Genomic DNA, 11,849 nt, shown 5'->3' with positions numbered 1-11,849 from the left:
AAATAAGTTTATAGTTGATCAATAATAATTTTATTCTATAAAACGATTAATATATATAATTAAAAAAATAAATAATGTATAAAAGTTATAAGTAAAAAAAAGCAGGTAAAATCAAAATAAAAGTTTATAATCACGAAAAAGTTTATGATTACTAAAAAGTTTATGATTACTGGTTAAAACTGTTTTCTTAGACAATGATATTATCAATTAATCTGATGAATTTACCATCTTGATTGTTTTTAATATAGATCGCACAGCTTATGATTGCACCAGTATTGGAATCAATCTCATTTAGTTCCATCAAGTTTTCTTTATCAGCAATTGAAATGTAGTCGATTTTCAATAGTTCCGAATCACCATGAGGTTTTAGAAATCGACTAAATTTTTCCTTCAATATGCCACAGTCTTTTATGTTGTTTTCTTTGTATAGATTTTCGATTAAATTTAAAGATTTATAGACAATTGAGGCAAAATTTCTTGATTTTGCATCAAAGTACAAGTTTCTTGAAGATAATGCCAAGTTAGTTTCTGGGTCTCTTTGAATGGGGACAACATTTAAATTTATCGGGTAGATCAAGTCTTTGATTAATTTTTTAATAACCAAAACTTGTTGAATATCCTTTTGACCAAAATAAACATTTGTGGGAGTAATTATATTGAAAAACTTGGTTATAACAGTTGAAACACCTCTGAAAAAGTTCGGTCTTGTTTTGCCTTCTAATTGCTCACTTAAACCTTTCACAGATACAAAAGCACCCTGTTGTTTTTCAACATCTAGGGGAATACCAGATGGATAGATTTCATTGACTGAAGGGAAAAAAATAGCGTCCACTCTTGTTATTAAATTATTGTATGAACTTTTTAGCTTGGATAAAATTTCCAAATCTTGATCGAAAGTCTTGGGATAAGAGTCTAAGTCTTCAGTTGGAGCAAACTGAGAGGGATTAACAAAAATCGAAACAATTGTCCTATCGTTAGAATTCAAGGAGTTGTTGACCAAAGAAATATGACCATTGTGCAATGCACCCATTGTTGGAACAAAACCAACAGACTTGTTGTCGAAGAGACAAGTTAGTCTCCAATTTCTCACTTCGTCAATGGTCTTCAACACCAAAGGCTGTAAAAGCACCAGATACAACTCTTCGTCGTCGGAATAGTAGTCAGAAATCGTCATTTTGCGAAGCAGCCTATCTCACAGCCCCAGTCCACCAGCACCACACCAATATTGCGAGCACAGCATGAAATATTTCGCCAAATCTCATCGCTTCTTATATCGTACTGAAATTACCCGATTGGGCGCATCCGCAAACCGGTGCTGAGGATGAGTTGAGCGCGTGTGCGGATGCGGTGCGGATGACTTTACCGCTGTATCCGGAGCGGAATTTTCACCGTCGGTCACAAAACCAAGCTCAGAGAAAAATCGACTCAGAAGAAGCAGAAGAAGCACAGGAAACACAGGAAGCTGAAAAAACAACAGAAAGACACCGCTGCAAATCCTACCATGTTCAGACAAAGTGCCGGAGTAGTATCGCTTCAGCAGAGGCGTTTGTTTTCATCCGCCTCCAGGGTGGCTAATTTTCTGGGCTCATCTAAACTTCCTTCCCAGCCAGACAGCGCCAACAATGCTTCTTCAGATGCTCAAAGCAACATCACACACTTGAAAACCTTTCCTTCCAGGTTTAGAAACAAGACTGCTGCTTTCAAACCAGCAAAAATGGCACCTGGGTTGTACAGGATTCCTGCTCCTTCAATTCCTTCGCCATTGGATCTGACGCCAAATGCATTTTTACCTAAAAATGATCCAAGATACACTGAGGAATCAGCTTACACATTGGAAGATATCAACAATATGCCGGTGATTGGTGATCATTCTGAAAAGAAATATAACTTGAACCAAAAGCAAATCAAAGAGATAATTAAACTAAATTCCAAAGATCCTAACAAATACACAAGAAAAGTGCTAGCTGAAAAATTTAATTGCAGTCCCTTTTTTGTTGGTCTAGTTTCTAGAAATACAGTGGGTAATAAAAGATACAGGGAGATGATGAAACGATTGAATTATATCAGGGACCATTGGGGTAAAAAGAAGAAGATCAATGCTGAAATTCATCAAAAGTTGAAAAAGTATGTCTACTCTGATGAATGATCAAACTTTACATTTCCATTAACATTTGTAAATATCAATTTTTTATTTAAAGGCTAATAAATATATGTTCAATTTCACCTACTTTATTATAAATTACACAACTTTATTTATATAGCATAACTACTATCCACTTTTCTCTTTCTACTATTCTCAGTTTTAATTTTGTTTATATTTTCTTCTTTGTTCTCATTCTCACTTGCATTTTTAAAAATATTATCCATATCGGTATTGGTATCGATATTGACATCAATATCAATACTAATCTCATCTAGATTTTTAATTATGTTTTGTTTAATTACTTCATTGCCACTTAAATCACTTTTAAAGTTTAAAACTTTTTCATTTTTATCCTTAAAAACGACTTTGCTAGTATTATCTTTCTCATCTATGTTATTTTTGTCATCTGTATTATTTTTGTCATCTGTATTATTTTTGTCATCTGTGTTATTTTTCTCTTCATCAATTTCTTTAATGGGTGGTGTTTTTGTAAACATTTCATGTAATGTATTAAGAACAAGTTTTTGTTGGCCCATGGTTTCATATGAGCCCATCATTCCATCAAATGAAAATACAATATCCATGTTTGAAGGATAATCACTGTTCTGGTCCTCGGTTATGTCCCCCTCTTCATCTTCTTCAAATTCAACATAATCGATATCATCTATATTAACATTCTTATTAACAATAGAAGTATTATTCTCTTTGTTATCACTCATTTCATAATTAACATTCTCAGTGAAAATGTTTTCAGCAATAGTAATTTCTTTATTAGCATTTTCAAAACTAGTGTTTTCAACAGTATTTTCAAAAGTATTTTCAATTTTAATATTTTCAATACTAACATTTTCAGTAACATTTTCAGTAACATTTTCAACAGTAGTTATTTCAGCATTAGAATTTTTAGTTTTCTCAAAAAAAACAGGAATCTTAGGATACCGTTGACTAAAATGTGTTAATATTAACTTATTACATTTCATTTCCTTAGCAACTTCAACTGCTTCTGATATAGTAGAATGTCGTTTCTTAACTGCTTCATATTTTAGACTATTATCAAATGTAGCTTCATGAATTAATAAATTACTCCTATATCCAATATTTTGGGAAAAGTCAACAAAATTTGGTCTTGTATCTCCAGAATAACTAATCTTAAAAAAATTTTGCTTCATTAGTTTACAATAAAATTCAATTGAAATAGAATATGACCATTGACAATGTAAAGCTGTGCATAAACTAATTTTAGAAATATTGAGACTTTCACATAATTGTTTAATTGGCTTTTTAGGTTTGGGGTTTTTAGATAAATTAATAAATTCGATATTTGCAAGTTCGTCTTCTGTTGCTTTAGTTGATTTTACATTTTCAGGCTTTGGTTCAATCTCTGATTCATAATCAAATTCGATATCTGATTCATAATTTAATTCAATTTCCGATCTAGCCTCTGATTCAGTTTCTAGTTCAATATCCGATATAGTTTTTGATTCAGTTTCTGGTTTAATCTTTGATTCCAATTTAGCTAGATGACCCCGCAAGTTAATTTCACTAAACTGTTTTGTAATCTCATTATTATTGCTCTGATCAGACACTTTGTTTTCTTTCTTAATCTTTTGATTAGTGTCTTTATTGTCATTTTTCAAATGTTTGATGTTCAAATCATTTTGGTTTTCTTCGCCTTTTTCGAATAAAATAGCAATATCTAGGTTAATTTCATCAGCGATTTTCCTGGATTCTTCTGTTTTTTTGGCTTCTTGCTTTTTTTTTTTTTTTTTTTCCATTCTTTCCATGTATAATTCTTTTCTATTATGCAATAATGCCTGATTGTTAATAAATATAACATTTTCAAGGGAATAAGATGAATTTTCAATTTCATTCCATTCATTTAAAAAGTTGTTATATTGCCATGGTGCAGCAATAAATAAAGTATTATCAGATTTCCCATTTTTTTGATTAATTTCACACCATTTTTTAATTATGGGGATTATACCCAAATGATGATCAGCGTGTAAATGTGATAGAAAGATGAATTTTAATTCTAAAAATAATGTTTCAATTTCCTTTTGAGTTGAGAAAATTCTTTCAATTGATCCTAAAGTGTTTTCTCCAGCATCCAATAAAATTGAAGAGTAGTCTAGTTTTTTTGAATGACTTATATTTTGATTTGAAGATATAGAAAATTGAGGAATACGAACCAAAGTTGAAATAACATTACGCGAAACAGAAGGTAAAGCACTTCCAGTTCCTAAAGTTATAAATTTAACTTTATCTCTTAAAAATTTTAAGGATTGTCTTTTTTGAACGTAGGGATTTTTAAGTCTTTTAAGAAAAGCAAAAATAGGAGAATTTGACAAGAATCTTTGTGCAAGATTTGTTTTCTTTAAGAGATTAGCTTTAATTGAACTAACATTTTTGCTTGTTAGTACTGGTTTAACATTAGTGTCAAACATTTCTGACCAAAAAACATCATTATTATAGATTAAAGGTGGATTGGGAGAAATATTCCATGGTTTGTTAGGTCGAATTAAAAAGGACTGATTTTGGATTAAAGGGTTGAGATGATCCGTATTATTATGATGTAACATATTTAGTTCTGTATTAATTTTATTTAGGGACAAGTAGTTGTTGTTAAAATTGGGTAGGGAATAATCTAAATTTGATACTGATTTTAATTTCAAAGTCATGATTGCACTTTTTTGAAAAACCAAGTGATTTGGGCTATAGAGGGGATGAGATATGACAAATTTGACATCTTTATTTTTCTGAATGAATTTATTGTAAAAGTCGAAAAGTAGATAAGATTTTGGGTCGATATCTTTACCGAGGAGCAAGTAGACCAAGCCGATGATGTTTTTGTCTTTGTCTTTGTCAATGTCATTGATTGTTTCAAACCAGCAGTTTGAATTGATTGTATTTTCCAAATAGGAATAGTCTGGGATGTCGATGATTAGGGCATTTTGAAACGTCTTGCCTTTTGATAAAACCTGTTCGGGAAGAATAACTTGACCATCTTCCAAGGTGATTGAATTTCCCCTTGTTAGTTCTGCGTATAATGAGCCTTTTGGGATTTTCAATTCATTTGCTTTTTCAACATCGAATTTTCCTCTGGTTGGTTTGAAATGAATTAGGTAGGATGTGGATGATAGGTTTTTATTTAAAAGTGGTAGAGGAGAATTAACTACGGGGTTTTTTAGTGATTTGATTTCCAAGTCTATTATTTCAGAAGTTGTGGGATTTTGGATAAAGTCATTTGGAAACATGTTCTTTATGATATTTTGGAGATAAGATTTTATATAAGTTTGTGTTTTTTGTTGGTTTTGGGATGATAGATCTAGGTTTGGGTCGTAAGAAGGGGTGATTTGAGATGAGTTTATGGTGAAAGGCTTTATGATAAGGTTTTCATCTTCATATTGGTTATCTTTGTTAATGATAGGTTGGCTTTTATTTTTATTATTTTTATTATTATTATTATTATTATTATTATTATTATTATTGTTGTTGTTGTTGTTGTTGTTGTTGTTGAAATCAAAAAAATTGAAAACGTTTAGATCAATTGCATTTCTGAAAACAAAGGATCTCCAGGTCGACACAATGTAGTGAATTAGGTTGGAACCATGAAAGATATTTAGTTTAGTAGTGCCCTGGTCAGCAACAGTCAATATCAAACCAGGCAAACCTCCAATTGAGTTGTAGTCCAAGTTTCCAGTGAGAAAGATTCCCTTGAACAAAAAAGATTTTTTAGCAGACTTTCTGGGAAGCCTTGGTGTTTGATTGGGCCTTCTTTTCTTCCTATTGCTTTTACCTTGCCCCTCTTCATCAGTAGCAGGGATAGGAACAGCAATAGAAGCAGGAGTAGCAGGAGCAGGAGCAGGAACAGTTAGGGACCCACTCAATTTGATTTGATTCTCAGCAAAAACTCTCTGCGAACCCTCAGGAACTTTGCCAAAGATGTACCTGGTGTTGTTGATCTTGGACCTCAAGAGGAGGACTGGACTGGTGGTGTCAGAGGTGATGCTCACAACAGTTTTGATCTCAAACATGTTGCTGGCAGCAGAGGATGAGAAGCTTTTTGGCGATGGATAGAGAAAGGCAAGAAGAGATGGGGCCCTTTGGTAAAGGGAAAGCTCATGGGATGTACAGCGTAGTGAAAACAGCTTCAGACGACGATGGGGAAGGTGGCAACAGCAGCAGAAACATCCACAACTCTTCAGCAGAGGAATCAGAAGCACAGGAAGCAGAAGCAGCACAGAGAAGAGCAAAAGTTGAGCTTGAGAATAACAGACAAATTTTCACAGCGGAAAAAGAAAACAAAACTCATCCAGCAAATCCCTCTCTTTCCTCTCTTTCTTCACCAACTCAGCTCTTTCTCCAGCTCTTTCTCCAGTGTTTCTCTCAAAATGCCCTCAAAGAAGCCCACTCCAGCTCGTTCTCCAGTACGTATCTTCTCCTGCTCCTCCTCTTCCTCCAGCTCCTACTAACACCTCGCTGGTCTCCAGGAAATGTCCCAAATCTGTATGTTACTCATGTATTCTTTTCTGCTCTTCTTCCACTGGCAGCTTATTAACTGTTCTTTTAGATCAAAACGAATTTGTGTTTTCTGAGAATGGGGGACGAGGGACTACCATTTCCTCTTTCATGAAAAACCTCTCCAAAAAGAGCTCCTTTGCCAGTAAAAGCAAGAAGGAAAAGCCTGTGCACGAAGACCCCAAGATCATAGGTGCTTCCTTCTCCCATGGGTTGTTGCCCACAGCTTCGTTGAAGAACAACGAGAGTTTGAGGAAGATATCCTCTTCTCCCAAACCAGGCTCCCACAGCCAGTCCCACACCTATCTCTACAACCATCCCCACAACCTCAGTAGCAAAAACAGCCTCAACAGTGCTGCCAACAACGCCATCACCAACATCATCAACCATCGTCGCTCCACTTCCCAGTCAAGATCATCCAAATCACCTCCTTCTACCTTCTACAGCTCGCCAAATTTGTCCACCAACAACAATTTGAACTACAACAGTATCCACAAGAAAAAATTCAAACAGACTGACTTTGACGATGACTGGGATGCAACCATCGACAACTCGTTAAACGAAGTAGAGAACGACTTCCAGTTTGATCCCAACAACAACAACAACAACAGTAACAACAGCAGCCAGAAATACCCCACCAATAACACACGTACTAATAACACAACCAATTCCTCCTTCAACGAGAGTCTCGATAGCAGCGTTGACGATATGAACCAATTGTATCCAGATCTAAACCTCAACTCACTCCAGTTTGGCATAAAATCAAACTACAAATCCATTATAATAGACCCAAGATCAAATCTATACAATCTAACCTACCCACTCTCTCTAATCAACAACTCAAAACTAATAATAAACAAAACCTTCAATCTAAACTCAATTGCTCAAAATGAACAGATCAACGCTTCTTTATCGAGATTCAATAAATTCAAAAAAATCCTACTTACTTCAAACTCCATTATCGACTTGAATAACCTAAAAAAGCTATCTTGGAATGGCATCCCCATGGAATTCAGATCAATATCATGGCAGCTACTACTAAACTACTTGCCATCCAACAACGATAGACGTGCTTCCACTCTAAAAAGAAAAAGAAAAGAGTATCTAGATAGTATCAACCAACTATTCAATAATAGTAACGATGGCCCAATAAAAGACCAAACAACATGGCACCAAATATCCATCGACGTTCCAAGAACCAACCCACATCTCAAACTATACTCATATCCAATTATCCAAAAATCTTTAGAAAGAATACTATACCTATGGGCTGTTAGACATCCTGCCAGTGGTTATGTTCAGGGCATAAACGATCTATCAACTCCCTTTTTCCAAGTTTTTTTATCAAATTACCTCAACTTGGACAACAATAAAAACTCGCTCGACAATTTTGATCCATCCAACGTAAATCAAGATATATTAAATGCTGTTGAAGCCGATACATTCTGGTGTCTAACGAAACTACTAGATTCTATTCAAGATAACTACATCCACGCCCAGCCTGGAATAATTCGCCAGGTCAATGAGCTAAAGGATCTAATTTATAGAATAGATATTGAGTTGGCCAATCACTTGGAAAAAGAAGGTATAGAATTCCTACAGTTTTCATTCAGATGGATGAATTGCTTGTTAATGAGAGAATTGTCAATAGACAACATCATTAGAATGTGGGACACTTATTTAACCGAAGGCATAAATGGCTTTAGCGAATTTCATATATACGTTTGTGCTGCATTTTTGGTTAAATGGAGTGACGAATTGAAGCAGATGGAATTTCAAGATATAATGATTTTTTTGCAAAATCCCCCAACAACCAACTGGACAGAAGAAGATGTTGGAGTGTTGTTGAGTGAAGCATATGTTTGGCAAAGTTTGTATAAAAATGCATCAGCACATTTAAAAAGTCATTCATAGATATATGTTTTCATATAATTTTATTTCTCTACTTTATTTAATTACTTATCTAATTCTTTACTTATTTACTTGATTTTTTGGTTCTTCTTTGTCTTTTGTCTTTTGATTTTGATTTTGATTTTGATTTTGATTTTGATTTTGATTTTGATTTTGATTTTGATTTTGATTTTGATTTTAGTTTTAAATTTTTAATGGTTTGTTTAAAAAAAATAAAATATATAAAAATAAATAAATAAATAAATATATACTATATAGATATGTGGTGCCTAATTTGAAATAATCATGATTTAAAATTATTTTTCATTTCTCTCAATTTATCCATGATTTTAAATCGGTCTTGAGACGAATTTATAGCAGAATTAGTTGCAATTAAGACCTCTTCATCTTCAATTCTCATAAAGGGATTGAAATTGATTTCGTCCTCGATTGTGAATAAACCAGTAGTATACTCTTTGTCCTTGATTTGGCTTTCCACAAAAGATAATAACAAATTGTTTTTCAAAACAGATTTGGCAAACTTGATATTGTCTTTGGTGTATTCATGGCCTGGATAAATAATTGTGTCCTTTGGCAACGCAGTTTTCAACTTGACATTCAATGAATTGTCCATATCTTCACCATTGCCTTCAAAGAATCTTCCACAGCCTGCAGTGAACAAAGTGTCGCCAGTGAAAGCAACTTTTTTCCTTGTCTTCAAATCAGTCGCAAAATAACAGATTGAATCCACTGTATGGCATGGGGTATGAATGGCTGTGATTTCGATATTGTTGCCTAGTTTGAAAACTTGATTATCACTGGGAACCAACGAGACTAAATTCGAGTCCTTTCCTGCTATAATTGGTAAATTTGGGAATAGTTTGCTAAAAAAAGGATTTCCACCAGCATGATCATAGTGATGATGGGTATTAACTATCGCTTTCAAATTGGACGATAGATTATAGTTGGCTGGGAGATTAAAAGCAGCAGGCGCAGAATTGATTGATCTGACTGATCTGTCGTCTTTTTTCAATTGCAAATAGTTTATAACATCCTTGGGTTCAGCAGGATCAATTAGCCATGAATCCAAGGTCTCGTCATCGATTAGTAAATAGGCATAGTTATCACCTCTGTGCCATCTCATAGGAATTGATTCAACATGCATGTTTCTAGTGTGAGCAAGACAATTGTAATTGATAACAGACTGGGGCTAACAAACAGTGTTTGATTAAACAGAAGATGTGGTATAAGTTAGTGAGACCAATCAATAACAAGAGATTAGTAATTTAAAGAGAAAAAGGAACATACACATCTCGCTAGCAAAAGACCTGGCACAGCCCATGGTGCTCCTGTTGTTCTGGGTGCTGCTGCTACTGCCCTGAACATTGCTACTTCTGGAGCAGCGTTTCTTCTTGCTCCTCTTTTTTCTGGCAGCAAAAGCAGCAGAAGCAGCAGAAGCAGCAGAGAACGGATGCGGATATTGCTGAGTCATCACCACGTCAGCCGTGTCACGGATATGTTTAAGCGGATATATCCGTGTCACGTGATATCCGTGCTTTCTGCGGATTTTCTTTTTGGATTTTCAGATCTCAGATTTTGATGGAGCTTCTTCTGAAGACAAATTCTGATGATAAAATACAGCTCATCAACAATGTCTGACGCTCTTTACAAACCAAAAAAGGACTTTTCTGCTACAATTGACGAGCAGCTTCCTCAGGTTGAGGAGCTTGCACAGGTACGTTGCCAATTCTTGTTCTGCAGGCTTTCTTTCTGTCTATTTTCTACTTTTTGTTTTTGGGTGGCACTAACTTTATATACAGCAAGACTACAAAGCTGCTCTAGAAAAATTGTTGATATTAGAAAAACAAACCAGGCAGTCTTCTGATCTTGTATCTTCCAAAAGAGTTTTGACCTATATAGTCGATTTGTTAACTTCCAAAGATGACTGGGACACACTAAATGAACAGTTGATCTTATTATCCAAAAAACATGGCCAGTTAAAGTTGGCCACTCAAAAAATGGTTCAGCAAATCATTTCAAAATTAGACAATCTTAATGATAATATCAAAAAAGAATTGGACTTGAAGATCAAAACCATCGAAAACATTAGAATCGTTACCGAAAACAAAATTTACGTTGAAGTTGAAAGAGCAAGAGTAACTAAGTTGTTGTCAGAAATCAAATTAGTTAGATTCAATGATATTGAAGCATCTTGTGATTTAATGTGCGAACTACAGGTTGAAACTTATGGCTCGATGGAAATTAGAGAAAAAATGGAATTTATCTTAATTCAAATTGACTTGTCCATCAAGAAAGGCGATTTTGAACAAGCAAAAATCTTAGCAAGAAAAATCTTACCAAAAACCCTCAATTTACAAAAATTCCATGATATAAAATTAAGTTATTATCAATTGATGGTTAAAATCGGTTTACATGCCAACGACTATGCAAATATCGTCAAGTACTATTTATCAATCTATGAAATCGACTCAATTAAATCTGATAAATTAAAGCTAAGCGAAATCTTGACCAACATTGCTTATTTTATAATTTTATCTCCCTACAATAACTACCAAAATGATTTAATCAACAGAATCTATAATGATCCAAACTTGAAAAAATTGCCTTTACAATATGAATTGATCAAATCCTTTATTACCCAAGAATTGATGAGGTGGCCCATAATTGAGAAAAACTTTGGCGACGAATTAAATAAAAATTTCATATTCAACAGAAATTTATCAAAAGATCAATCAAAATCTGATTTAGAAGCTGTTGACGCCCATTGGAGCGATTTGAAAAAAAGAGTCATTGAACATAATCTAAGAGTTATAGCAAAATATTATTCAAACATCAGATTAAACAGACTAGTTCAATTATTAGACTTGTCTGAATTTGAAACCGAATCCTTCATAAGCGACTTAGTTAATAATGGAATAATTTATGCCAAAATTAACAGACCTGCCAAGGTTGTTTCTTTTGTTAAACCTCAAGATTCAAATGAAATTTTAAACAACTGGTCTGATAGCATCGAACAGTTGTTAAATCACGTTGAAACTATTGGGCATTTGATCACAAAAGAAGAAATGATGAGTGGCATCAAATCATGAGTTGCTTAACCATCTCAACCATCCTTTATCTACATAATTATATATAAATAGATAGAATGTTTTTTTTATTTTGTGTCAAAAAAACATGAAATGTAAACAAAAAAATGCAAAGTAATATAATACAAGTCTATTCAAAATAAGAACAAATAAACACATGAAATGAATGAAATAAACAGAATCAATCAAAT

The 11,849-nt window shown here is 33.8% G+C and overlaps 6 protein-coding genes across 6 annotated transcripts; 3 read left to right on the top strand and 3 right to left on the bottom strand.

Annotated features, from left to right (window-relative positions):
• Positions 1-187: 187 nt before the first annotated feature.
• On the bottom strand, positions 188-1,174 carry PAN6 (pantoate--beta-alanine ligase PAN6; the record flags this gene model as incomplete). The annotated part of the gene is made up of 1 exon (XM_020190778.1): positions 188-1,174. The coding sequence occupies one exon, from the start codon at positions 1,172-1,174 to the stop codon at positions 188-190; it is 987 nt and encodes a 328-aa protein (XP_020045797.1).
• A 540-nt stretch (positions 1,175-1,714) lies between these two features.
• On the top strand, positions 1,715-2,146 carry MRPL20 (mitochondrial 54S ribosomal protein mL58; the record flags this gene model as incomplete). The annotated part of the gene is made up of 1 exon (XM_020195174.1): positions 1,715-2,146. One exon carries the CDS (start codon positions 1,715-1,717, stop codon positions 2,144-2,146), a length of 432 nt encoding a protein of 143 aa, XP_020045796.1.
• A 107-nt stretch (positions 2,147-2,253) lies between these two features.
• Positions 2,254-6,177, bottom strand: TRZ1 (tRNase Z; the record flags this gene model as incomplete). Its single annotated transcript, XM_020190772.1, has 6 exons — positions 2,254-2,748; positions 3,067-3,582; positions 3,979-4,408; positions 4,490-5,520; positions 5,680-5,856; positions 6,013-6,177. 6 exons carry the CDS (start codon positions 6,175-6,177, stop codon positions 2,254-2,256), a joined length of 2,814 nt encoding a protein of 937 aa, XP_020045795.1.
• A 230-nt stretch (positions 6,178-6,407) lies between these two features.
• GYP1 (GTPase-activating protein GYP1) lies at positions 6,408-8,715 on the top strand. Its single transcript, XM_020188783.1, has 2 exons — positions 6,408-6,649; positions 7,389-8,715. The coding sequence occupies exons 1-2, from the start codon at positions 6,637-6,639 to the stop codon at positions 8,573-8,575; spliced, it is 1,200 nt and encodes a 399-aa protein (XP_020045794.1). The 5' UTR covers positions 6,408-6,636; the 3' UTR covers positions 8,576-8,715.
• Positions 8,690-9,963, bottom strand: ASCRUDRAFT_77212 (hydroxyacylglutathione hydrolase). Its single transcript, XM_020193771.1, has one exon. The coding sequence runs from the start codon at positions 9,714-9,716 to the stop codon at positions 8,856-8,858; it is 861 nt and encodes a 286-aa protein (XP_020045793.1). The 5' UTR covers positions 9,717-9,963; the 3' UTR covers positions 8,690-8,855.
• Positions 9,964-10,197: 234 nt separating this feature from the next.
• Positions 10,198-11,830, top strand: RPN5 (proteasome regulatory particle lid subunit RPN5). Its single transcript, XM_020193770.1, has 2 exons — positions 10,198-10,286; positions 10,372-11,830. Exons 1-2 carry the CDS (start codon positions 10,203-10,205, stop codon positions 11,659-11,661), a joined length of 1,374 nt encoding a protein of 457 aa, XP_020045792.1. The 5' UTR covers positions 10,198-10,202; the 3' UTR covers positions 11,662-11,830.
• Positions 11,831-11,849: the final 19 nt, after the last annotated feature.

This window comes from Ascoidea rubescens (assembly GCF_001661345.1).
Source record: "Ascoidea rubescens DSM 1968 unplaced genomic scaffold ASCRUscaffold_12, whole genome shotgun sequence".
In the NCBI taxonomy this organism is placed as follows: Eukaryota; Fungi; Ascomycota; class Saccharomycetes; order Ascoideales; family Ascoideaceae; genus Ascoidea; species Ascoidea rubescens.
The sequence above is the reverse complement of the archived record's forward strand: the minus strand, read 5'-3'. Positions and strand labels throughout refer to the sequence as shown.